The following is a 24815-nucleotide window of genomic DNA, read 5'->3' as shown; positions in this document are numbered from 1 at the left end:
TGTCCTCCATCCTCAGCCTGGGGCAATTTATAGCAAGACAACCTTAGCCGAATTGGAGCACTTACAGCTCAAGTGTCAGCCGTGGCTAACAGCTGCACACGCAGTTAGCCAAGGTAAGCAAATTATGTCCAAGACGCACCAGATGTGACACTAATGGAACTACAAAACATTAGTTGTGTAGGGCACGCGTGCAACACAAGCAAAAATAACGCGAGGAGGACCGCAGCGAAGAAAGAGCAAAAGAGCCACACGCCCCCGAGGTCGTAAAAAAGTATGTGGCAGAATGATAAATGATCACAATGAAAGCAGAAATGGTTAACCGACAAGATAATGAAGATGAGTGACGTCGAAAGCGCTTGGAAAAAGTTAAAGAACGTGAAAGTCAAAGCACAAAAGTGTCAAATGTAATGAAAGTGACAATGGTGGAGGGGGGGGGGCTATCGAAAAGGGAGTGGGAGATGTAATGTCCGTCGTCTGGGCTGCAATGAGCCTGCAGCGGGGCCGCCCGGTATCCCTGACAGAGTCTTATCTCATCTTCACCCTAGAATAAAACCTATTTTCCAGCCCCAAGACAATAAAGCACAAGGTTAAAGGATCCCCCCATTTACGACAGACTATTTGGAGAATGGCTTGGACTTAAAAATGCATAAGACCATCCTGGTAGGTGGGCACCTCTGCTTAGCTTGCTTTATTTTAGCTTGTAGAGCTGAGACGTGGTCGCGGACAAGTGGAGAGTCAGGCCGGACAGCGTTCAGGAGTGGTCGGATGGAGTCAGAACAAGTAACAGACGACGATGAACCACGCAGAAGTGACGGGTTTGCACGGGAAGAGAGTTAACGAGCCCAGAGTAGGTGTGGTGATGAATCGAGCAATCGCCGCTAATTACAGAATAACAGGACGGGAGGGGGCAAGAGCAGAGAAAACGAACTGTCCAAGGTGCTGCTCAATGCCAGGCATGGCTGAAACCAATGTGTGCGCTGTCCATGGTGCTGATGGCGCAATTTAGCTGCATTTGAATCCACTTTAGAATAATGGGTGGGTGGTATGGAGGGTCTCTCAACCCAAAGGCTACGGGTTTGATCCTGAGTACGTAATTTGATGGTAGAAACATGCAATAAAAGCGACAGCCCATTTTGAATATATTATACTATCCATGTCCGGGCTTCTCACTGTAGCTTTGAGCTCTTTCTTTCAACATGCAATATTCTGTCACGAATGATTTTCATCTCACATTTTGTTCCTAAAGTAGCCAGAAGCTGCTTTGAGATAAAAGGCTGGGAAAAAAAATAATAACTCACACTATTCACTGGCCATTAGGTACCAACAAAACAACTAGGTACTGCTAGGACGCTGTTTTTTTTTTTTTAGCGAATATTACAAACGTCTACAACCACAACACTAACAACTGATAAAATGTCAGAATTTCTGGGGGGAAAAAAAAAAAATCAAAACTATTCTCCCAAGCACAGAAAACAGTACTTTTTATTATTACCGCACTTGTTTCACATTCGCCCTAGCTCATATTTAAGTATCATCTACAGACGTGTTCAGCGACCTCAACCCGCCCGGCGCAGACGATCGATATGAACTTTGCTGATATACTTGATAAAGGGCCTCCAGTTTGTGCAATAAATCTGATGCTAGGCCAAGATAGGAGTTCTCTCGGTCATTAACTATAGAATTAGACAAACATCTCGCTGTCCTGGAAGAGTACAGTGAACTGAAACTAGCAAAATACTGAAAACTACCTTGTTAAGAGAAAAACCCAAACCGGATCTTGAATGTAAGACAGTCCACCATGTTTAGGATCTAAAGTCGTTTTCTTGGGGATTTCGAGTTGTGTGAAAGCTTCAATCTCTCGTTATTCGCTCCAGCAATATTCTTTTACTGACACTTTAGTGCACATATGGTGACTTGCTGAGTCATTTTGAGGCAAACACAATCACAGCTGGGTTATAAAAGATGACTGCAAAATGGGGGACTAAAAAGACACAAGGAAGCAGGCAACTGAGTTTTATAGGTTCGGAATTTTTGCAAAGGCTTAGTGAAGAAAAAAAGTTTGCAACCAACCAAAATAAACTGAAATTAAAGAAGCGATTTTTCCCTTTTGTCAAATTACATCTGCGTTAAGATCGAGGAGCACAGCGTGAGGCCGGGCATTTATAACTGCTGTCGAAAAGCTGACATTATTTGTCAAAATCCATTTATGTCACGTTAGCAGCCAAAAAAAAAAGTTTGTTGATAAGCCACATATTCAAATAGGTGAATATTTCAAGCTTCAAACATTTATGAGCTTTTCTATGGACACACAAAGCAAAACCATAGAGGCTGTAAATTTGTTTTCATGTGGCTTACATGAAGAAAAAAAAAAAGCAAATATTTTGAACACAGGAGTCCGGTGAGGTTTAAACTTGGCATGGCTGAATGGAACATGTTCCAAATAGCAAAGTAATTATTCACAAAAATGTCCTCCCTTGCTGAGTAACAAGCCACTAAAGCATTATCCATCACATAGCTCCAATTAAAGTCCCATTAAACCTATTTAGAGGATAACCTTAGCTCGTTCTAACTTTTTTTTTCTTTTCTGAATAACAAAAAATGTTAAAATATCTCAGCTCTTTTTACATTTCTTTCTCCAGCATCTCTTCGATTCATATTTTCTTCTACATCTATATGTACAGGTGAATTTTGTAAACAAGGACAGAAATAGGTTTATATCACATTTATATTTCCATGGGGTTAGCGTCAGCAAAACACGCAGCAGTCACATAGCCTCATAAATATTAATGAAGTATGGTGACGTAATCTTGCGGCGCACTATTTTAACTTTAAAAAAACAGTCAATGCTCTCTGCTAAGCTTTGTATCATATTTGTTTTTTACATAAAATATATTGTACTTGTTGCAAGAAAAAGTTATTATCGTGCCTGATCTTTACTGCTTTTAATTCTCACTACAGACAAATTTTATGATGCCTCATTCTTAATATTAGGCCAGGAAACCTTACAAGCTATTTTGATGAAGGGTGTTATTTTTTAAGATTTATTTATAAGCGTATTTATAAAAGAGAAAATGTAACTATTCTTTCTTTTAAGTCATGACTGAGTACATTGTTAACCAAAATGTATAAAAATATAGGGATGAGTGCAAATAGATCTTGTGAATATATTCAAAGAGTGAGCGAGTGCGGTTTTTCATATTACAGATGATCCAGCTGCTTATGCAGAACATCCTTTATTTACTTATTTATTTATTTTTAGAGTCTGGACATATCTTTTCCTTCTTGGGGTAGACAGTATAAGAGCCAAGAATGGAACATTAGCAGCTCCTAGAGGCAATAGATTGGAATAACTTTCTGCAGATGAATATTTCCATATTTAAAAAAAAAAAAATGCAGCAATTACACAATAATGTGGCCAATCTTGCTTTGTGACTTCTCTAATAATTAATCGAGACTTCGTTGCATTTTTAACCATCTCAAACGAAACCCTCGTTGCCATTTCGGTTTTATCATACAATAATGTTCTATTTTATGAGTTGATCTCCTATTTACTTGTATGTACTTTAAAATGTTTGATGTCATTCCCTTTTTTTTGTGGAACTTTTCCAAAGGGTGTGTCTGCAGTTCAACTGACACCGCAAAGAAACTAAAAACAAACAAAAGGTTGGCACAAATAACATTGACTCAGTTTACATGCAATTTGCATGCTTCTATTTACCTTCCGTCTCTGCATGCAAAAAAAGAATTATGAACAAACTAATAGTGTTCTTTTTAAAGTTTTACCAAATTTCAGTTTAAGTTCAACTCCTAATTTTATTATACGTGATAAAAGACGTATACCGTTGAGTAAAGATGTTATTACTTCCCAGGGCTAAACTGAACAACCTTAGTTTACGATAAGAAACTGTGTTGTGTACTTTCTGCAGTGGCATTTACAGTCGAATGTATTTTTATTTCTTCACATTTCTTTTCCAGCGGTATTGTGCTAAATAAAATGGATGTGTAAAAAGTTTTACTCCCGAAATAAAAATGTTGTCAAACGCAGCAAGTTAGAACTAAATAATTGCTCTAATTATTTTCTCTGTTAAGTCTCATGATTGTGTGGCATTTTGTTGCTGGGCCTAAATTTCATACGATTCAATAGTCCCATTATTTTTGTGAGTGATTTGTGATTGAACAATGCTTTGTGTTAAAAACACAAAAATATTTTTTTTTATTATTATGAAACCAAGTGTGTTACAAGTATGAAGTAAAAGTGAAAGGCAATGCTGTTTTTGTTCTTTCTAGTCTGTCACAAAAAAATATGCTTTAAAAAAAACTGATCCAGAAAGAAACTATACATTTTTTTGTTTACGCTTTCAACTTATCTATGTTAATCTCATGTGCTAATTATACTGTAAATACAAATACATACGACTAAAGAAAATTTGATTTAGAGGTTTAAGCTCCACCCATGACATCTTCAGGAAGCTCGAGTCAAGTTTTTTATGTTGCCATTGTCAAGGACATTTCATTTGCAACGATTCTCCTTCAACAAAGGTAAGTTGTCTATCGACACTATCGTAATGCTACCAAAAATTTACAATGTCTCTCTATTGTGTGTTTAATCCGTTAAAATACTTCAAGCCATATTTAGAATAAACTGTTATGAACGTATAAAGTTTAATATTCAAATAATGCTCTTTTTTGTTCTCTCTTCATTAAACATAATAAATCCATTTTTTTGTGGCAAAAAACTGCAATGGGGAGAATTCTAGTGAATAAAAAATATATTTTTTTAAATAATAGTGGAAATTCTGTACATTTCATCGTTATTATTCAGACGTTTTGACCCAAACTATACTTTGTGGTTGTTTCTTAAAATAATTCCCTTCACATATTATATATAATAAACAAAAGCATACCATTCGAAACCAAAAGTCTGGCAAAGCAGACCGCACCTTGCTATCCTTGTGTGTTGAGTTCTATAGATACTGCTGTGGTGATGAATAGAATGAAGAAAAAAAAAACTTGCTCGACCTGTATGGCAGGTCACTGAGCAATCAATGCGGTGTCATTTTATGTAATAGTAGTTTTAAAAATTTAAATGTCCCTGCTCAGGTGTTTGTGCTGCAGAATGAATTTGTTTATGTATTAAAAAATCAAAAGTCTCACAGGATCAAAAGCCCCCGTATCAGCAGCATATACTCGAACATCATTTTTAAAAAATATCACCCCATCACTAGTTTTACTTTCTAATTCAGCCAAAGCAATTTTCGAAGTTGAATACATCACACGGAAGTAGAAAAGCAAATTCAAATTAAATGCAAATCCAGTGCAGTTCAATATAACAAAATTTGTTTAGCTCACAATTTACTCCTTCGACATCAACTTTGAAATGTGACTCGACTGAATCAGGGGAGTAATCCAAATTAAAAACATTTCTTTATTTTAATAAGGGTGGAAAACGATTTACTTACCCTACTTTCGTTTTCGGCACTCAGGTTCATCCCACGAGAACTTCATCACTTGACTTGTTGAGGTAGCGGCCATGAACTGGTCCGCGTTGGAGAGCCTTCTGAGCGGGGTCAACAAATACTCCACAGCCTTCGGCCGCGTCTGGCTCTCTATGGTCTTCGTTTTCCGGGTGTTGGTGTTCGTAGTGGCGGCTCAGCGAGTGTGGGGGGATGAGAGCAAGGACTTCGTTTGCAATACGGCCCAGCCCGGTTGCACCAACGTTTGCTACGACGCCGTCTTCCCAATTTCTCACATCCGTTTGTGGGCCCTGCAGCTCATCTTTGTAACGTGTCCTTCATTGTTGGTGACGTGTCACGTCAAATATCGTGAAAAGAAAGACCTGGAGTACAGCACCTCGCATAAGGGAGCTCATCGATATGCCAACCCTGGGAAGAAACGTGGAGGTCTGTGGTGGACCTACTTGGTAAGGACGGGACGCTTTTAATGCTTATGTCCTGATTTTAGTAATAAAGCAGATTTGTTCTTATTTCAAATTAGGTCAGCCTGATTTTTAAGGCGACCTTTGATGCCGGCTTCCTGTACATCCTCCATTACATCTACAATGGCTTCGACATGCCCCGGGTCTCCAAGTGTTCTCTAGAGCCCTGCCCCAACACGGTGGACTGCTACATTTCCCGGCCTACTGAGAAAAAAATCTTCACCCTCTTCATGGTGGTCTCGTCTGCCATTTGCATTTTAATGTGCATCAGCGAGATGGTGTACTTCATCAGCAAGCGCATCCTGAAACACAATCGGAAGAAGAACATGATGTTGAGAAGAGAGTTCGCCAACACTCATGAACTGACACAGCTCTCTGCGCCCAGGTCTGAGATGAGGTCCGGAACTTCCTTTCGAATGGATCCCACCGTCTCTATCCACAACCTCAATAACCTGACACCTGAGAATGAAGACAAAAAAACTAAAAATGATCCGGCGAGCGAGAACGGCAAGATGGAGCTTATATAAGGAGCTAAGAATCCCTCAGACTCTATTGACGGCAGCTGTTCCAAAGATACTCATCGATTCACAGATGACTTGTAAATTAACGGAAATTACTTTTTACCAAAGGCATCGTCTGTGCATGCACTTGAAGGACCCCCACTCCCATCACATCATGTTAAACCCAACGGACTGCCCTGCACCAGGTTTGAATAGAAATCCACAAATTGTATTCCAAAACCAAGTTGCCCGAAAGCATACAAGCATGTCAAAGATCGGGAAAAAAAAATAAAAAAAAATCGAGTAATCAAGTTAGGGCTTGCTTTTCATTTGTTATTGTTTAGCTGTGGCTACGAGGTCTCTACTTTGTATACAGTAAAGAAGTTCCAGAAAGTACTAGTCCTGGACATTTTTTTTATTCGGGGTACTAGGACTCGCCTCCTTTGTGTTGACCATCTTTGATAATGCAGTAAACAGCCCTAATGGGTAAATGGGCTTTCACTTGTGGCGCTTTCCCACCTTCAAAGCACTCAAAGCACTTTAACTCTGTCTCAGTTAGTTACATTTTAGCGCTTTCTCTGCTGTACTGGATAAATTTACTGTGAACTTTTACAAATTGTCTTTACTTTTCTAAAATATTCAGATAATAATAAATAATAATAATAAAAAAATCCCAAAAGAAACGTCACAAAAGAAATCAGTTAGAATGACATCATCATGACGAGAATAATATGATTGTCCAATCAGAATCGAAAACAATGAACGCTGAAATGAACCAATCAGCAGCTCTCAAAGCAAGTAGGTCCCGCCTCTTGCTTAAAGGAAGTTGAAAAAAAACAATGAGTTACTACAACGGAGCGGTATTATATATTTTTATTCTTTTTGTGGTGTTTGTGAAACTAAATTTGTCTCCTCGAGCACGTTTTTACCTCTACGGTTTAACGTTTTTCTTGTATTTGTTTGAATGAAATGTCAAACGTAGTTGTTAGCATGTTAAAGCTACGTAGTTAACCTACGAGTTGAAATTGTTGACACGTCAGACAAACTATGAACTACGAAAACTTGCGCCCAGAAGCCACGTTTTAATGACCGTAAAAGTAGAATAAATGTGAAATTATACTGAGCTTGTTGTCTATTATGTATGTACAGACTGCACGATACGTAACTGCTGCATTAGTTTCGTAGTGGATACGTTTCATTCATCAAATTTCTATAAATGACTCCCATATGTAATGAACTCTTTTAGGGATACCCAGGGGTGAGATACCCAGGGGTAGGACACCCAGCCCCAAATGCCCCCTACAGTGGAACTGGCGCTCCATATGGATCTGCACCCTCAGCTCCATACGGTGGTCCACCAGGAGGCTACTATGGCCCAGGACAAGGGGGGCACTACGGAACCGGGCCGGGGGCTGCGGGTTACGGGGGGCAACCTCATGGAGGTCCTTATCGCAATCCTCCTCCTTCAGGTACTGATCCTCCTTTGTTCTCTTCACATGGCCTGCAGTAAAATGATGGATGTGAAATGAATGCCACACAGGCAGGTTCACTTTGTAGCCCCCAGAAGGATGAGACTGCTGAAGCCTATGATTAAAGACATCAGGGTCCAACTTGAAGTGCCACACATCCTTCCTCTTCCTCACACATTTCTCTTGGCCCTTATTCTGTCTTTAGGGAACATTCCCCCTGGTGTCAATCCAGAAGCGTACCAGTGGTTCCAAAGCGTCGACACGGACCACAGCGGCTTCATCAACCTGAAGGAGCTGAAACAGGCGCTTGTCAACTCCAACTGGTCCAGTTTTAATGATGAGACTTGCCTCATGATGATCAGTGAGACCTCCACACACACACACCCACATGAAAATACACATTTATTTAAAATATACTTGAATTGCCTGTTAGACATGTTTGACAAGACAAAGTCAAGTCGGATGGACCTTTTCGGCTTCTCGGCGCTGTGGGACTTCATGCAAAGGTGGAGAGTGCTCTTTCAGCAATATGACAGGGACCGCTCAGGATCCATCAGTGGTACAGAGCTCCACCAAGGTAACCCTCTTGAGACCTCTAAGCAGGTCCATTGCCCCAATACATTTATCTCATGCTTCTTCTACCCCCTTAGCCCTGTCACAGATGGGCTACAACCTGAGCCCACAGTTTTCCGAGTCGTTGGTGCGGCGCTTCAGCGCGCATCCCGCACGCCCTGGCATGCAGTTGGATCGCTTCATCCAGGTGTGTACCCAACTGCAGAGCATGACGCAGGTCTTCAGGGAGAAAGACACCACCATGACGGGCAACATCCGACTGAACTATGAGGACTTCCTCTCGGGGGCCATCACCAGGCTCATGTGAATGGAATACCACCAGATGGCGGTTTGTATTTGACATATCATATCTGGCGACTTTTTGCTATAACAACATGAAAGCTAACCTAGAGATGAACCTAACAGCGTGATGTTCAGTAACAACTTTCAAAAAACAAATAATGGATTTAATAGATGACAGGAATTGATTGCATCATCACCACAGATGCCTATCTGTTTACTAAGTGTGGCACCGTTTTGTTTTAACATCATATATCAAGACGTTTATTAACTTTCAAAGTCGCATATATTTGATAAATGCTAACTATCCTTCCCTCACATGCTATCGACTAAACTATGCAGTATTTTAGATTAGTAAAAAGGTTTATATGGATAGTTAAGTTATTTACATGGATCCAAAAGACATGTTATCAACTACCATTAGAATATTTTGTGATTGTAGGCTTTAGGGTGCCCTCAGAACCCACGCATATGTTTGCACCTTGATACCACTAGTTAGCTACAATTGTAAAAAAGTATGTAGATTGAAACAAAACAAGTTTATTCCATTTGCACATTTTTTACATTCCATTGAGGTTTATACTGTTATTAAATGCCAAAATATTTTGATTTTGTTGCCAAATATTGATGCTTCCATTGCTTTTATTTTAAATATTGTATTGTCATGCAATTTTCCTTATCTTCACTGCACCCCACACTTGAAGGGGATGCACCTGCAATTCTTTAGTCGTGCAGTAGTCTTTTACTCAAATGACACCGTAACTTTTTGTAACTTTTGTTTATTGGGTTTTGTCTTTGATGCCACCAGGTAAAAAAAACACTATTATACAGTAAAGCATTTCCAGAATCTAACTAGTTTAATTTAGCAATGTACACGATATGAATAAATTCATTCATTCAACTAAATCATTATCCAAAATACATGTGAAAACTGCCAACACCAAACCATTATATCAATACAGCGACATAATATAATAAATTATACATTGCAGATTGCCCAATAAATAATCAGCAGCGCATATTAGCGCAGCTATAAAATACTAATTTAGATTTGGAGTTTAAAACGATCAGACTACAGCTTTATGAATTAAATGGATATTCACACCTACATCATGTTCACAAACAGTGCCATGGCGTCATAAGGGCAAGCAGTGACTTGAGGTAGTTGCGTCCAACAGTGTGATCTCGAGATGTTAATGATCATTATCTTACCAGCTGCCTTTCCACAGATTGTTTGGGGGGGATCAAGCATTTGTTTTAAGTCAAGATGATCGTTGCATAAAACTCACCAGACAACTACTTTTAGTAACTTCCTCGGAGTGTGCAGTCCGTCCCTATAAAGGGTCCGGGTATCCGCGCGTCAGGTAAAATGAAAACCAATCCTACATTGAACATACTTGAATAAATAAATATATCAACGTTCATAATAGAAAACTTAGATTTAATATAATTTTATATTGTATTGTTTTAGTCCTCTCATTGCCACTTAATGCTTATTTGCATTGTTTTGGCTCACTTTTTAATGTGCTCTTACCAGGGCTGTGTATTTTGAACACTAGATGGTGCAAAAGACAAGCACAAAGAGTGCTCCAACCGCTTGCTTTAAACGAACAAGAGTTTTCAACCAATCACAATGACGCTCAGGATATGTAAACACTCCCCCGGAAGTTACGTTTACCGACTGCGGCAATAACGAAGCGTTAAAGGTGAGTCAAATGACAAATTCTCCTGAATAAAACAGCTACAGTAATAATAAAAAGTACAAATAATAGTAAGAGTGACGTTTGTATGCTGGTGTAATGTTGACGTTGCAAGCTTACATCACTATGACGTGACAATGAGGAAATGTAAGCACAGAATTATACAATACGTTTGTTAATAATGGGACATTTGTTTTCTTGTTGGTTGTCTATGCAACCCCAATTAAAAACTCGTCATGAAAAGAAATGAACGTGAAGAGCAATTTTTGGGGGGAACACAAGGGAGAGCAACCTCTCAAGTAATCTAGTCCAATACAGTACAGCGGTCTAATTTAAGAAAACAATTACCCAAGCTATTATTACAATCATATTGTGGCGGACATTAGAACAGGCCTACTACTTTGTGACGTAATATGTGTTTTTATGTTATGCCATTCATTACGTGTGTTCCTACTGCCATGATATCAGTTTGAATTATGCAAGAAATAATTCAGCTTTTTATTATTCCAAAGTATTTAGATCTCAAAAGTCTTGCAGTCATGTGGCCTCTCGTTTGGACAGCCATGCGAACCTACTCTGTGTACCTCACCTTCCCCGTGGCCTTCGTGGTGGGAGCGGTGGGCTACCACCTGGAGTGGTTCATCAGGGGGACGCCCAAACCTCACGAAGAAGAGAAAAGCATTCTCGAACTGAGGGAGGAGAGGAAACTGCTGGAACAAGCCGGGATGGACGGCACACAGGTGCTCAGCCTGAAAGACAAACTGGAGTTCACGCCCAAAGCAGCTCTAAACAGGAACCGGCCAGAAAAGAGCTAACACCTTCATCAAATACAGACATTACGGTATTTATCACAATGACTTCTCATCCATCTTATAAGCCTCTATGCATGCAATCATGTGCTTTGGAGAACAATGTCCTCACTCCTATCAGACGTTAGGTAACAGACCTGTCCTGAAATCTTGTCGAAAGGAAGAATCTGCAACTGCCATGCGTCCAAATACTTTTGTCACACAGTGTACTACTTGTGCGCAGTATTTTTTTTCCCATCTCCCTCTAATTGTGTCACCAAAGAATAATTTATAAAGGGGAGGGGGGTCGTGAACTTTTTGATGGTACAGGGAATCAACCATCCATCAATATGGGATGTTATTTAAAGTTATCATCTCTGCACAGCGAGCCTTTCCTGCTGTGGGTCATGTGAAAGGTGGATGAATAAAGTTTGAATTGTTGAACTCTGACTTCTTGGGAGTTAATCATTCTGGGGCTAGACTCGCAGAGGAAGAGGGAGTGTGTATGTCTACGTCCTTTTGGGAACAATTAGAGGACAGGTAACAATGGAGCAACTCGTCCAAACTGGACAGCACTGTGGGAACGCAACATCGAGGCTCCTGGGAAAGAAAAGGGTGCGGGTGGAGGGGGGTCCATTGTTCCTGCTGGATGATGGTGGATAATGAGTGATGCTGGATGCTCTGTTTTGTTTTTCAGTCCAACATCCTGAGCGGACAATAGGTGGTGCCTGCTTACTGGAATGGCATCCTCCTCATAAACACATAGACTTTCACCTATCCAGGAAGACAGGTACACACATAAAATGGAGATAAACACTTGGTAAAGAACAAGTCATTCATCCACTCATGTTTTTGCCTTTGTCGGGTATTCTAACATTGCTCAAAAACAGCGTGACGTTGTTGTCACTCCAATTTACTAGTCTTGTCACACATTTAATGTCAATGGAGCCTGCAATATAAATCTAACCAGAAGGGGCGCTATGTAAAGCGGTAATGTAATGCATTATAGGATATTTTTTGTCAAAGTTTCCTTTTTTGCATTACAAATAGAGAAGTAAAAGTTCATGTTTTTGTTGTTTTACTCTCACATGTTTGTTGTTGATGTTGAGTTAGTGCACAGTTCACTTGGCTTTTGATGGGCAGCAACTAACAATGCCAACTGCAGCCCCCATTGTCAGCGTGAATGTTCCTCTGGGAGAAACAATGCTGGAAGAGGAAACAGATTCAGACCCACTTCCTGTTCAGAATCTAAATTTAATGATTGGACCTTTTTTTTATCTAAATTAGGACTGCCAGGACTGTAGGTTGTTAGGATTACAGAGAGTCGTGTGCCAGTATGAAAGTCCAGGAAACAAAAGAACCCTTAAGAACAACAACCACATAATTACTTTCAAATCAGACAATTTGAACTCAGTCACCCCAATGCCGTTCTCCCCCGCTAGGTGCTTATATAACCTTTGTGTGCGGGTGACTGCTCAGTTTGTTCATTCCTCCTTGATGTGCCTTCATTAAAATGATCAGGCGTTACATGAATCCTGGACTACAACTTGTGGCTTATCAACAGAGTGAGGAAATGCATCCGCAATGACCAACAATCTCAGGAAACACAGTCACAATGTTAGTCCATCCCAAAAGGCTTTATGTGGGAGGTCACTAACATCTTCCCACACAGTGACAATCTTAGCAAACTAAAATTGAAAAAAAAGAAAACAGCATTACTGGCAACAAACCAAAATGAAAACAAGAGTGTTTGATTTAAAAAAAAAAAATAAAAATAGCAAACTATATTTTACGTTTAGTAAAACTACAATCCAAAGCCACACGGGTTTGACAGACATCCATTAAAATCCCATTTCTGTACATAAAGGTCTAGAAATATTAAAAAAAATAACATTAAATTAAAATTCTGCTCTCAACAAATCATATTTATTTTTAAAAAACAATAAAAGTAATACTAGAAGTCATAAAAACTTCTAAAAAGACGCATTTTCCTCAAAATTAGAATTTTAAAAATGAAAATGAAACTCCCAAACTATTATAACCCTGAGTGTCACCCCTAATCTATTTCACATTAGTTATTTGAAATGAAAATGAAACTCCCAAACTTTTATAACCCTGAGTGTCACCCCTAATCTATTTCACATTAGTTATTTGTGTGACGCATTCTGATTTCACCCGACACTGATGATGGGGAAATCGCCGGTAATGACAAAGAATGATGACGCTTCAACGTCATCACATTTGCCAGGAAAACCTAACGCTCAAGCCGGCTTTGCTTGGCAGACTGAATGACTACACAGGTTGACCCCCGCAATCTGTTGAATGCCCCCCGTCCCCATCGCCCCCCTTTTGCTTGGTGATAAGACCCTCATGAACAATAAAAAGGTTGCGCCCATGCAGATGGCTGCGCACACGCCCACCTGGACTTGGATAATCGACTGCGCAGGGATGCCCGCCAAGTTTTTGTGAATAGACTTGGAAAGAGGCAACTTTGGATTGTTTTGCAGAACAATATCTGCCAATTGATCTTTGACAAAACAAAGATTCCTTTTTGAAGACCGTCTTCCTATCATTGTGCGATTGTATATCATGTTTACATTCAACTGCAGTGAGATGAAGCCATAAAAAATAAACATACTTCAATGCCACTCAGTTGAGCGCAAACCTTTTACAAAACCAGTTCTGAACAGAACGAAACTGAAAACCTTGAACGTGAAAGGCCTTTTCTCCTTTTGTAGTTGAAGATGGAAAAGAGGTAATCGAGTCAACATTCATTTCTGACAATTTATTCTAACTCCTCAGTACAATAAATAAACAAAACATTTTCTATAAATACATTGTGAATTTATTATGCAGCTTTTTTGGAAGAAATCTTAGGATTTGTCTTTTTTTTTCTTGTTTTGGGGACCCTCGGGGATTTCCTTATCCCACCCCCATCCAAGGAAAAATACAGTACGTGCATACAAGCATGTATCCGCACAGCCGGCCATTATCCCCTTGGGAGAAGCACCGAGACCAGAACATTCCATTATACGGCCCGAGAGGAGCTCCAAGGATGACGGAGTGGACCTCAAGGGAATATATTTATTTATATTTATCCCACTTTACTGCTCTTTTAACTACTAACATAACATCCGGTGCCCTCAACACAGTATTTTTGTTTCCCCACAAACATATTCAAGATAATATAAGAAAATATCTCATGACCGTAAAATTTGTGCTCGCCTTGAAGCATGTTCTACAAATTAGGTTATTAGTCCAATGTTTGAAGTGCATCACTGCCTCTTGGGCGCTTTGCTCACAATTCCGCTCTTGTCTTTGATTCCGGCTCCTATTGGCCACCTCTTTTACTCCAGTGTCATGTGCAAACAAAAATTTTGAAAATTAACAAAACAGCTTTCATTGAGTCTCAGTCAGACATAGTGCTTCTGTTTTGAGACACCCCTGAGGTTCTTCTTTGTCTTTTGTGTGTAGTGGTTCCTGGGTGGATGTGATGTATGCAAAGCCTCCATGCAGTTGGTATAGCTCGGGAGGACGTCGTTTCCCGCCTCAGCGGGTCCGCAGTCCACCGAAATGGCCATAGCCTCGTTTGGCAGCGGTAGGCCCCCGTCATACAATTCCGCCGTCTCCTCTCGGGGCCCCGGAGCATCCGGCGAGGCCTCCGCCGTCCGCTCAGGCCGCGGTCGGTACACTCGCGCCTGAGATTCGTAACGCTTCTTCAGCCGATGTGAAATTGCAAGGTGAAGCAGGTGATGGAGCTCGATGAGGTTGAGCAGTAGGGAGATGGCAGCGATGGCCTGAGTGTAGATGGTGAAGATGGTCTTCTCCGTGGGGCGGGAGACGAAGCAGTCCACCTTGTGAGGGCAGGGGAAGCCGACGCACTCGAACTTGGATTCGATTTGGAAGCCGTTGTAAAGGAACCACAGCCCCAGGATGAAGCCCACCTCGAGGAGAACTTTTAGAAAGATGCTGAACGCGTACGCGCATAACAGCCTGCCTTTCAGCTTCGGAGCGTCAGGTGGGCTCCTCTTGGCGATGCTCCCCTTGCTGAGTCTTTCTTTATCCTCCGGCATATTTTTGGGATCCCTTTCCGCCATGCCCTTTGTCTGACCTTCTTCCACCTGCTTGCCATCCTCTTTGCGGTCTTCTTCCTTCCGTGAACGTATGGCCACGTATCCAAAGTAGAAGATGGTCGGCGTGGAAACGAAGATGACTTGGAGGACAAAATAGCGAAAGTGGGAGATGGGGAAGGCTCTGTCGTAGCAGACTTCGGTACAACCCGGTTGTAGCGTGTTACAAATAAAGTCCCTTTGCTCGTCGTCCCAGGCCGACTCCACCGCCGTACCCAGCACCAGCATACGAAACAGGAAGAGAACAGTGAGCCAGACGCGGCCGATGCCCGTTGAATACTCCTGGCCCTCTTCCAGCAGGTGCTCCAGAAAGGTCCAGTCAGCTCTGGACATCCTCTGCTCCTCTGAGGACAAGGAACAGGAAGGCAAAACATGAGAAATAGCTTTTGCACTAAAAAGACTGCCATTTTGAACTGTTCATAATGTTCTAAGAGAGCTCAAATAAAATGAACCAGGTCAACCCGAAACAAAAGCCCCTTTTAAAGCAGTAAATATATTTATTTGTTTAATAATAGTCCGCTCTTTGTGTTCAAATTGGATACAATAGTTACACGTTTTTCTTCCAGTCATTAGAAGAGTCAATAACTACCACCGGCTGCGTTTACATCTGCGCTTGACAAAACAACAACACTTAACACCTAACTGCTATTTGATTTCCACGCCGGGCATTTTAACGAGCACACGGCTAATGCACAAGTGCAATTATGTCGGTTTATTAAAGTCTTGGAAATGGCATTTTGACTAAGGAGCAAGTCTGGCTCATGCTTCTTCCATGAGCTCAGTCTTATTACGATGGTCTTTATTGACATTTCCCATGATTTTTTTTTTCTTTGGTATTGGCTTTGTTGCTTTGCTTTGATTGCTTTTATCTTTCACACTTTTCTTTGTGGCGCCGGCCTATTTTAGAAGCCTATTAAGTTGTGCTAAGTCATCAGTATGTCTTTTATATACCCACTCTGTGACATGAACCCCTAATTTCCCCCGGGCTCAATACAGTATCAATTTATCTATCTATCAAATTACTTATTCATTGTGAACCTTCAATTGGGTACAAAATGATTGCTATAATTGCATCACTATTTAATGCTAATGACTCGGGACATTTTCGGGAAGCTACATGCATACACCAACACACGTACACAAACATCTGAGTAAACATCCTGTAAGGGGAGGGGGGTACTGCTGTGACCCTTGACTTATTTATACTACTTGATGTTTTTCTGTTAGTTCAGCCCTTGAACTAACAGAAAAGAAAGATGAAACATCAATGGGGGCAGAATAAATCCAACATATAATCAATACACATTATTATTGTAATCACGTTCAGAATATACATAATATAAACATTAACTAAAATTAGATATGTATAAATATATAAAACTGAATAAATAAAAATGTTAATTAAAGTGAGGAGTACCATAAATAAACTTTGTTACTGTAAAAAGAAAGAAAGCCAACATATCTCAATGTGTTGTTACAAGCAATACAAATTAAAAGGGAATATTAACACTAAACATGTTTAAAATAATTTAATATTTAATTTTTAACATTACAGGGAAGCCGATTAAGTCTGATCATAGTATTATTTATTAATCCCAACAAAAGACTTTTATCCAGATCAAATCCATCCCAAACAAGTTTTACCTTTCTCTCTCGCGGAACGTCTCAGTCTCCTGGTCCCTCTCTCAATGCTCCTCTGAGTCGTATTTGCGTTCTTTAAAAAGATTCCGTGTCATCGGAAAAAGAGTGCGGGGAACTTTCCCATGCTTCCGAGTTCACTTTGGCCCTCCCTCAGGAACTTTGTCCAGGAAATGGGATGGAGCAAACGTATATGCCCGTCATTGACGCTCCAAATGCATAAGATTTGAGACTTTAATTGGGTCCATAAAAAAAAAATCCCTTTTTGTCCTCGGCATAATTAAATTTAGCGCAAAATTAATTATTTATATGTCAAATTCAGAAATCATCCATCCAGCGGCACAATTGTTTGCCCTCAGTAGAAGTTAACAAAATGATTTGAACAGTTGGGTGTAATATTCCATTGCGCCACAAGGTGGCGACAGTCACCTAAACACACACTACATTTTATCCAATGCGCATTGGATGGTTTGGATTATTTTCTCATTTGTTTTCACATTTGTATTTTCTCTAAAAAAAAAAAAGTAGACAACTAATATGAGCTTCAATTGCAGGTTTTAATTATTTAAAAAAGAAAAAAAAAGCCAAGTAAGCCTGTCTCTTTGTCGATGCCATTTCAGGAGGTCCTAATGCTGTTGGCTTTCTGGAGCAACTCTTCCGGTGACCTAGCTGTTTTTGGTGAGTACTGCAAACATTTTCAAGCTCTGTTTAACGTTTTTATTTAACTATACAGGTGCATTATCATAACATGAGCACTTCGAGTTTGTTTGTTGCTCGCTAAAAAAAAAAAAAATCCAGAATAATATCAACAAAGGTGACTTGAGCACGCCCACAAGTTGCACTCCGGCTGTCGATCAAACGTTAATCAAGGAAAGCGTTTGACCTGCATGTTGTTTTGCATGTTTTCCATGCAAACTCCAAAAATTGGACCTCCACTTCGTCTACCTGCACAACTCGCCGCTAACTTTGAAGGTAGGACATGCTGCTTTTCCATAGTTTTTTTTCTTCTATGTAACATTATACCTTCGGTGCCACGAGAGGTTCATCAGGAACACCAGCCCAGTCTAATGAGACACAATATTATTTTCTAAATGTGACTTGAATCAGTTATTTTACTGTTGTCAGGTAATTTATGTGCTCATGAAGTTAGTCGTGAGGTTTGATTGTCTAAAAAGTTGTTGTCAAAAGACGTACTCCACCTAAAAACAATAATAAATAAAAAGCAGGATGGGTGCAGTGTAAAATAATTCCAGAGGAGGGCGCACATCCTCTAGTTTAGATTCGTATTGTCAAACTCATTTTGGTCAGTAAATGTATGAACGTCCCATATTATATACAATATAGGCTACACAACAAACTGATGACCAAGTAGTTTTGACATCAGAGACGAGCAAAAACGGTAAAAAAAAATTAAAAAAGATAAAGGGTAATAAAAAAAAAACTGGCAACATCTCTATCTTTAAAAAAAAAATGATGACAATTTGCAATTGTAGTATTGACACAAAGGTGATGCGCGATTTGTATTTGTGGGCCAAATATAATTACAAAGAAACAGATGACTCACACAAATGCATGTGTATTATGAGTTTTGGTCAAGTTATCAAAATCAAATTAGTCCGAAATATACATTTGATTAATGTTTAACTAACTTGGTTTGCATCAGTGTCATTGAACAACACAACCAAAAGGGTGTGATGTAGATGTTGTGCAATACCTGGCACTTAGTTTTTGTCCCATGAGAGATGTGATGTCTGATGGCCCAGTGAGAGAGAGGAGCTGTTTGGATGTGCTCACCTTCCCCTGGTGGCATTAGAAGAAAGTGACATCACACCTGAGCTCATCAAACACTTAAGCTGCTTCCATGCAAGGCCTGTCGTCAATGTTTGTGTGCAACTAAATTAGTCCCACACAAACATTGACTTCTCAAATGTTTTCAAACTACTTTTCTGTCCAATAAATTAACTGGAATGCAAGTCTTTGTGTTTTTAAGAGCAAATCTGCTTCACTCATTTGAAGTCTTTCATGCTTGGTGGGTCGCTGCAGTGGCACTTAGGTTTTCAAAGGGAGTTTTCAGTCTTGAGCTGAGTGTTGGCTTTCTGTCACTGCCATGGACACAAGTCTTTGACTGTTACCCTGCATCTTGCATGTCTCACAGTGGCTGCATTTGAATTGCTGTTACCTGTAGTCATGTGAGATGCAGGGTAAGAGTCAAAGACTTGCGTCCATGGCAGTGACACAAGGCCAACACTCACCTCAAGACTGAAAACTGCCTTCAAAAACCTAAGTCCCACTTTGCCCGCCTCCTAACTCTTTTGAAATTCAGTTTGACCAATCACAAGACATCACCTAATTTGCATAACCACGCCCACTTTTGAGCAGCCAATCAGAATGCAGCATTTGCGCATCTGACCAATCAGATTGCTTCAAATTTTCGCGGCCACGCCTACTTTAAACCCAACCAATCACAGAGCGCCTCATTTGCATAGACACACCCCCTTTTCGACCAATCACATACTTTTATTCTCATTGCACCGCCCACTTCATGAGCCCTCAGCGAATCACGAAGCAGTATTCCAGTTTTGACCAGCCTCATTTTTAAAAAAAATTCTGAAAAAAAAATCCAGGCAAAAAAAAAATCCGGGCAAAAAAAAAAAAAAAAAAAATCCGAAAAAAACCACCCAAAAAATCGGAAATATATTTGTGTTTTAAGTTGATATTTTTAAAGTTTGATTCTTCTGATGTTCAAGAAAGAAGAGTTGAGTTAAGAGCTCTTTGTAATCAAACTTTATTTTTGCAGAGTAAACATTCAATCACAAGAGTTTCAAGTTGGATGGCAGTCTGCTCATTGACGAGTGGGGAAGTGGTCGACGAGTGGCGAAGTGGTCGGCCAGTTGGACAAGTGGTAAGTGCGTGCCTGAACCTAAGACAAAAAGAGATCTGTAAGTCAAAAGTCAAGTCAACATTTTGTGCAGAAAAAGCCATGAATCTTACCAGTGCAAAAGAGTTGTTCATGTTACCAAGTGTTGCGAGCTGCATGACCAGTTCCTTGCTGCCTGTCAGAAAATAAGGGGGGAAAAAAGATTGGAACGAAACCTTCATGATGATTGTGTAATTAGGAGCAGCTAAAGGACATGCCACCTAAATGCAAATGTGCCTCACTTCTCAGGTTGCCTTGGAGATAAGGTTTGCTCTGGCGTCCGCTGTGAGCAGGTATTTGATGGTGCACCACACTGGACACAAAAAGAACATTGTCATTTTTTAAAAATTGTTGCTGAAATTAAATGTACTTCTCTTACCAGCAGAGGGCTCGTCTTCAGCCTGCCACGGTTTGGCTTGAGCTATAGGTGTTTCTACTCCACCGCAGGTGAATGAGCTCAAAGTAGAAGCACCTGTGGCTGGCTTTTCACTTTCTGGACCAGGATTTGTCACCTCTGCCTGTAAAGAAAAAAAGAACATTGACAACTCAATTTAAGTAGACTGTTTTTATTTTTAACTGTAGACTGGAACCTTCGGCTGCAAACTTTGGTCTTGGCCGGATGGACACTTCTGTACACAACAAAATGGGGAAAGTTAAGCTGTAATAAAAAGTTTATTTGCATGAAAAAACTGATAATGAAGTTACCTTTGAGGATTGGTTTCTTTGGCCAGCAGGCGGAAGGTCTTGGTGGCAGAGTGGCCGACAGGATTCTAACTGGAAGCTGCCCTGCATGAAGAGGAAAATAAAATACAGGTGAGTGCTTTTAACATGGCAGATTTTCAGCAAGGTGTCACCTTTGGCCTGGAAGTTAATGCCAAGCTGCAACCAGCACCACCTGGAACAACAAACAGTCGTTTAGTAAGTCTTTGCAACAGATTCAAACCTCATTGGAACTCTAATTCACCAGTCAACCCAATGCTCCAGGAAGCTTGTACTTTGGCACCACCTAGTGGACAATAGTGGGAAGAAAACGCACGTGTTTAAATCTTTCAAACAATTATACATGTATGAAAGTGTGCTTCACCAGTGAAGATCGCAGTGCAGTACTGGATTCCTGTCCAACCACAGCATGCTGGCCTGAAAGACATTGGAACATTGTAGCCAAGATTTTAAATTTTCAAGGTTTGACTTAGCAACGTGACATTTGGTCGACATGTTTAGCAAGAGTAGACCTGCAAACGTCTCACGAAGGACAGCAAGTTGGCCATTTTGGAACCTGCAGACCAAGAAAAAAAGAACAGGTAAATATTTGATTTTAGTTCCATGATTTGTTTAAGTTATAAACGGGATTTTTGCCTTTTTGCAGTAAACGTGGTTCTTCTGCTGCAGATGCACGCCTGTGGACAGAAACGAGACAATTACATGCAGTCCATTAAAAGGGTTTACTTGTGAATCTACTTTAATTACGCAGAAAGTAGGCCATTTCAGGCTTGAAGATTCGTACCTGTTGACAGAAATGAGAGAATTAAAACGCATGCATAAAAATATTTGATTCATTCTGTTGTGAATTTATGATAGATTTATCTACTTACCTTCAGGAAAATGGCGCTGTCGCTCAAACGCTCCAAAATGTTTGTGCAAATTTGTGCAAACGTCTCAGCTTGCATGTTAGCAAGGATTAAGCACGTCCAAAGTGCAACTTCATGCTGAAAGAAAGGAAAAGCAGTTAGTTTTAAAAGTTTAATAGTGACAATTGAAAACTCACCTTGTCCAAAGTTTTTAACGCCGTTGCGCGGAGCAGCAGATGGACCATCTCGACCTGTCAGAAGTGAGCAAGAGAATGATCGTCGCGTTTGTGACGTCTTTTATAGGATTTTTGTGATGACGTCATTAATTGGCAAAAGAAAAAAAAACGTTTTCAAAACGGAAGTTTAAATAAAGGAGCGAGGACATTGCTCTGTTTGAGAAAGTTGGTCAGAGCAGGACTCGAACCCGTGTCTCCTGCTCACCGGCGCAAGTATTTTACCATTCGCCCAGTCTGGTATGGAACCCTCACGAGTTTTATTGTGTATTTCAAGTATATGCATCCAAAGTAATGGACAAATACAGATCCTGAAGGTGTCATTGTAAGAGCTCAGTTGGTCTTGCGGTTAAAGCTTTTGCCTTGTGTTCAGGAGAACCGAGTTCGAGTCTCACACATTACTTGGTGTAATAAGTAAATGCACAGATTGGGATCGAACCCGTGTCTCCCGATCACCAGACCAAGTGTTATACCATTTCTCCACCGTGCCGTTAAATTTTCGAATTTTTTTTTGAGTGTCTTACCAAATATGTCAAAACAGAAAATGAAAATGTGAACTACCCCCAAGCAGTTGCATGAAGAAAAAAAACTCTTGGACTTTTCGTCTAAACTTCGTACATCAAATTTGTCAACTTGGGTTGAAATTGAAGACGCACATGGGACAAAGATTCAAGTGTCGTTTGTTACTTTGCTTTATTGGTGATCGTGAATAAAGTGCTTGAATAAAACACCCACATGTCAGAAACAAAACATACACATCCATAAACTTCTCGAGGCTATGATGACCAGGAGAACACTGCTGGAAGGCTGATGAATAGTGGAGGGGCGGAAGAGGGTTTCTCCTGGTCCGGCAGCTCCTGCAAATTTAAAACACAATTTAAAAACAATGTCCATTTTTTATTGGTTAAGTTGCATTGTATATATTTTTAATGTAATTATTTTATTCTTTATTATGTTATTTCTGAACAGGGGTACCGACAGTTTTCTAGCGCTCTGTCGCTACCTTCTGGCCACTATGAGAAATGCAGCCTTTGAAACGAGCCTTTATTTTTGTTTTTGTCTCATGCTATATTAAATTTTTATTTGAGAAGTAAAAATTGAAAATCAAACTGTTTGGCTAATTCTAATTCGAAAGCTGAATAGTTTAATTTTGTTGTTTGACAATTGCAATGTTGCAGCATAGCTCAGTGGCATAATGTTTCTCACCAACTTAAATGATGTGGGTTCAATTTCTAACCAACACAACTGTGGCAAAGTGTTAATTTTTTTTTTTTTATAACATAATACCCACTGACCAAAAGACACGAACCATTAAGCACCCAGGTTCATCAGAGGTCATCTCCTCAAGGTTCAACCCAATCAACGCCCTACCGCCACATCCCAAAATGGAGATTAGAAGGGCAGCAAAGGCAAGGTGCGCTGTCAAAATCTAATTGAAAGTAAATCATCCTGACAGATCACCATCTTACTATATTCTGGCCTCATTCCATCTGTAGACGAGCGGGAAATATAGTGAAGCACTCGTGTAAGTGTTTGCATTCAGAGGATGACTTCTCAATGTTTGCCTCTCTGCGTGCACAGTTTGCAATTAATCTAATTGCCTGGTTCAGCCCAGCCAGTCTCTCACTGCTCATGTTTCTTTTTTTTTCCACATTCACTTCTCATTACATCATCAATCCAATGAACACAACATTGTTAGGATGGCTAAAATAAAATATGAGCCTGTTGAATGACTCAAGTGGAAGAAAGAAAAATGTGCCTTGTGATTCTTAACCTTAGCAGAGATATTTGAATTTTTTTTAGAATACAAGAAGCACTTTTGCAGTGACAGAAAAAAAACCCGACTCGGGTAATTATCCAAACCATTAACACTTTTATGCTCTCAAACATTCATGCCATGCAGCCATCAAATGGCCACGTCGGCCTATTGTTAGAACGAGCGCTCGCTCTCTCACTCACTCCATCTCGCTGACCCATTTACAGTGGTGTCTAAGTTAAGTGCTCGGCGTGGCTACTTTGAATGCTGGGAGAAATATCCGGCATGACACCGGGCCGAACCAAATTTCAATGTGCTGAAGACAAAAACAATACTTCCTGTAAATTAAAATTATTCAGTGAGAGTTACAGTCTACTCTGTACATGTCCTGCCCCCCCCATTTTTTTTTTTTTTAAAAGAGATTATATATTTTTTAAAGATGGAATGAACAAGTCGTCCAATGGGTTGCCTCAAACATGTCTTTGGGGAGCACTTCGTATGAACCACATATGGAGGGTAAGAGCGAGGGAGGAGGGGTGTGTTTGATGGAGAGAGAGCGAGAGAGAGAGAGGGGGAGCGTGAGGGAGGATGTAGCACCGCTGCCTTTCGCTGCTGCGTCTCAATCCTTTCCCACACGGTGGTCGGGGGGGGAGCCGCGCCAAGAGCCGGACGTTTTGTGACACCCCGCTGAGCATCTCAAGCATCTGCCGCAAGGTAAGAAAGAATCCGAGGTGAAAGTTGCTCGTTTGCATTCTCCTCGAGCATCCCTTTGGTGTTTCCCAAACATCTCTCGAGATGGTAAAATGAAATTGGTTGCGGATGGGCTGTTTTGGTGCATCCTAACTGCGCTGCGTTTATTGCCGTGGCGTGTCCTGCAGCTGTGTCAACTTGACAGCTGAGGAGAAAAAAAAAAAAAAAAGCTGAAGTTGGAGATGACCTTAAACACGCACGTTCCATCCGTGCGTAAATGTTGGCAGAGCGTGAAAGCTCGGCGCTTCTATGCGGCTGTGTTTAAAGTCCGAGGCAGGAGGCGGAGCCAGGACAATTATTTGCACTGCATTGCACTGTGGAAAGGGTTCAAAATCAATCACATGGAGGCACCTCGGTTATCCTCCAGGGGTAACGGGGAGTGAGATGCAGCATGTATTCATCTCCCTGCTCGCGTGCGGCTAAAAGTGTCCACTTATTAAAAAGCGTCCCAGCGCAACCTTTAGCGCACGTTTGGGTAATGGTGAACACTTTGCCTGCAGCTGATTTTTCTCAATGAGCTCATTGGCTCACTTTTTAATTGGAAGGGAACATCAGATGTGTTCCAGACCTCAACGTGGG

General features: G+C 40.5%; 7 protein-coding genes and 1 long non-coding RNA gene across 28 annotated transcripts in view; 4 read left to right on the top strand and 4 right to left on the bottom strand.

Moving 5' to 3' along the window:
• Window positions 1–10126, bottom strand: part of LOC148380051 (uncharacterized) — a 67509-nt gene extending 57383 nt beyond the window's left edge. For all 6 annotated transcript variants that reach the window (XR_015854792.1, XR_015854793.1, XR_015854788.1 and 3 more), the window contains exons 1-2: window positions 9969–10126; window positions 5460–6237 (exon numbers count right to left, since the gene is read on the bottom strand). This is a non-coding gene — a long non-coding RNA (uncharacterized LOC148380051). The remainder of the gene's footprint in view (window positions 1–5459; window positions 6238–9968) is intronic.
• Window positions 4461–6831, top strand: gjb9b (gap junction protein beta 9b). Of its 2 annotated transcripts, XM_088364429.1 has the most exons (3): window positions 4461–4539; window positions 5484–5920; window positions 5995–6831. In XM_088364429.1, the coding sequence occupies exons 2-3, from the start codon at window positions 5531–5533 to the stop codon at window positions 6460–6462; spliced, it is 858 nt and encodes a 285-aa protein (XP_088220555.1). In that variant the 5' UTR covers window positions 4461–4539; window positions 5484–5530; the 3' UTR covers window positions 6463–6831. The 2 variants fall into 2 exon arrangements, with proteins under 2 accessions (XP_088220555.1, XP_088220557.1); XM_088364431.1 differs by lacking the exon at window positions 4461–4539 and having other exon boundaries at window positions 5399–5920.
• On the top strand, window positions 7181–10455 carry pef1 (penta-EF-hand domain containing 1). Of its 2 annotated transcripts, XM_088364433.1 has the most exons (6): window positions 7181–7295; window positions 7682–7904; window positions 8110–8265; window positions 8338–8481; window positions 8555–8805; window positions 10316–10455. In XM_088364433.1, exons 1-5 carry the CDS (start codon window positions 7275–7277, stop codon window positions 8782–8784), a joined length of 774 nt encoding a protein of 257 aa, XP_088220559.1. In that variant the 5' UTR covers window positions 7181–7274; the 3' UTR covers window positions 8785–8805; window positions 10316–10455. The 2 variants fall into 2 exon arrangements, with proteins under 2 accessions (XP_088220559.1, XP_088220558.1); XM_088364432.1 differs by lacking the exon at window positions 10316–10455 and having other exon boundaries at window positions 7182–7295; window positions 8555–9378.
• Window positions 10320–21910, top strand: smim12 (small integral membrane protein 12). Of its 4 annotated transcripts, XR_015854786.1 has the most exons (9): window positions 10486–10755; window positions 10969–11297; window positions 11942–12034; window positions 17633–17690; window positions 19810–19914; window positions 20179–20222; window positions 20312–20376; window positions 20512–21230; window positions 21296–21910. XR_015854786.1 is itself a non-coding variant. In XM_088364447.1 (3 exons), exon 2 carries the CDS (start codon window positions 10996–10998, stop codon window positions 11269–11271), a length of 276 nt encoding a protein of 91 aa, XP_088220573.1. In that variant the 5' UTR covers window positions 10320–10462; window positions 10969–10995; the 3' UTR covers window positions 11272–11297; window positions 11942–12331. The 4 variants fall into 4 exon arrangements, 2 of the variants coding, with proteins under 2 accessions (XP_088220573.1, XP_088220572.1); XR_015854787.1 differs by lacking the exons at window positions 17633–17690; window positions 19810–19914; window positions 20179–20222; ... (1 more) ...; window positions 20512–21230; window positions 21296–21910 and adding an exon at window positions 14719–17602; XM_088364447.1 differs by lacking the exons at window positions 10486–10755; window positions 17633–17690; window positions 19810–19914; ... (2 more) ...; window positions 20512–21230; window positions 21296–21910 and adding an exon at window positions 10320–10462 and having other exon boundaries at window positions 11942–12331.
• gja4 (gap junction protein alpha 4) lies at window positions 14015–18848 on the bottom strand. 2 transcript variants are annotated; one of them, XM_088364428.1, is made up of 2 exons: window positions 18727–18848; window positions 14015–15718 (listed from the first exon to the last, which is right to left on the bottom strand). In XM_088364428.1, exon 2 carries the CDS (start codon window positions 15705–15707, stop codon window positions 14658–14660), a length of 1050 nt encoding a protein of 349 aa, XP_088220554.1. In that variant the 5' UTR covers window positions 15708–15718; window positions 18727–18848; the 3' UTR covers window positions 14015–14657. The 2 variants fall into 2 exon arrangements, with proteins under 2 accessions (XP_088220554.1, XP_088220553.1); XM_088364427.1 differs by lacking the exon at window positions 18727–18848 and adding an exon at window positions 17019–17184.
• Window positions 19782–22587, bottom strand: LOC148380047 (uncharacterized). Of its 9 annotated transcripts, none has more exons than XM_088364437.1 (12): window positions 22486–22587; window positions 21695–21748; window positions 21522–21635; window positions 21286–21326; window positions 21162–21205; window positions 21014–21066; window positions 20635–20715; window positions 20520–20558; window positions 20309–20447; window positions 20151–20242; window positions 20004–20065; window positions 19782–19932 (listed from the first exon to the last, which is right to left on the bottom strand). In XM_088364437.1, the coding sequence occupies exons 2-10, from the start codon at window positions 21740–21742 to the stop codon at window positions 20175–20177; spliced, it is 627 nt and encodes a 208-aa protein (XP_088220563.1). In that variant the 5' UTR covers window positions 21743–21748; window positions 22486–22587; the 3' UTR covers window positions 19782–19932; window positions 20004–20065; window positions 20151–20174. The 9 variants fall into 9 exon arrangements, with proteins under 9 accessions (XP_088220563.1, XP_088220565.1, XP_088220564.1 ...); XM_088364439.1 differs by having other exon boundaries at window positions 19782–19926; XM_088364438.1 differs by having other exon boundaries at window positions 20172–20242.
• The window catches only part of LOC148380045 (tissue alpha-L-fucosidase-like), a 57170-nt gene continuing 54749 nt past the window's right edge, over window positions 22395–24815 (bottom strand). The window contains exon 9 of the mRNA XM_088364426.1: window positions 22395–22587. The gene's annotated coding sequence lies outside the window, so the exon portion shown is untranslated. The remainder of the gene's footprint in view (window positions 22588–24815) is intronic.
• Window positions 24036–24815, top strand: part of dlgap3 (discs, large (Drosophila) homolog-associated protein 3) — a 49994-nt gene continuing 49214 nt past the window's right edge. For both annotated transcript variants that reach the window (XM_088364423.1, XM_088364422.1), the window contains exon 1: window positions 24036–24200. The gene's annotated coding sequence lies outside the window, so the exon portion shown is untranslated. The remainder of the gene's footprint in view (window positions 24201–24815) is intronic.

The sequence above is a fragment of the Syngnathus floridae genome, chromosome 21 (assembly GCF_059516105.1).
Source record: "Syngnathus floridae isolate MCC-2025c chromosome 21, RoL_Sflo_1.0, whole genome shotgun sequence".
Taxonomy (NCBI): domain Eukaryota; kingdom Metazoa; phylum Chordata; class Actinopteri; order Syngnathiformes; family Syngnathidae; genus Syngnathus; species Syngnathus floridae.
This window is presented reverse-complemented; position numbering and strand designations above follow the sequence as displayed.

Excerpts from the sequence above, each read along its gene's own strand:
- pef1 (XM_088364433.1), top strand. The coding sequence starts at position 7,275 with ATGAGTTACTACAACGGAGCG. Across the intron at positions 7,296-7,681 it reads TGAGTTACTACAACGGAGCG|GGATACCCAGGGGTGAGATA; the intron begins GTATTATATATT and ends GAACTCTTTTAG. Across the intron at positions 8,266-8,337 it reads GACTTGCCTCATGATGATCA|ACATGTTTGACAAGACAAAG; the intron begins GTGAGACCTCCA and ends ATTGCCTGTTAG.
- smim12 (XM_088364446.1), top strand. The coding sequence starts at position 10,693 with ATGAAAAGAAATGAACGTGAAGAGCAATTTTTGGGGGGAACACAAGGG. Across the intron at positions 10,756-10,968 it reads AAGGGAGAGCAACCTCTCAA|TATTTAGATCTCAAAAGTCT; the intron begins GTAATCTAGTCC and ends ATTATTCCAAAG.
- LOC148380047 (XM_088364434.1), bottom strand. The coding sequence starts at position 21,742 with ATGGTCCATCTGCTGCTCCGCGCAACGGCGTTAAAAACTTTGGACAAG. Across the intron at positions 20,936-21,013 it reads CTGCACTGCGATCTTCACTG|GTGGTGCCAAAGTACAAGCT; the intron begins GTGAAGCACACT and ends ATTGTCCACTAG. Across the intron at positions 20,559-20,634 it reads AAAGAAACCAATCCTCAAAG|AAGTGTCCATCCGGCCAAGA; the intron begins GTAACTTCATTA and ends TGTTGTGTACAG.
- gja4 (XM_088364428.1), bottom strand. The coding sequence starts at position 15,707 with ATGTCCAGAGCTGACTGGACCTTTCTGGAGCACCTGCTGGAAGAGGGC.
- gjb9b (XM_088364429.1), top strand. The coding sequence starts at position 5,531 with ATGAACTGGTCCGCGTTGGAGAGCCTTCTGAGCGGGGTCAACAAATAC. Across the intron at positions 5,921-5,994 it reads GTCTGTGGTGGACCTACTTG|GTCAGCCTGATTTTTAAGGC; the intron begins GTAAGGACGGGA and ends ATTTCAAATTAG.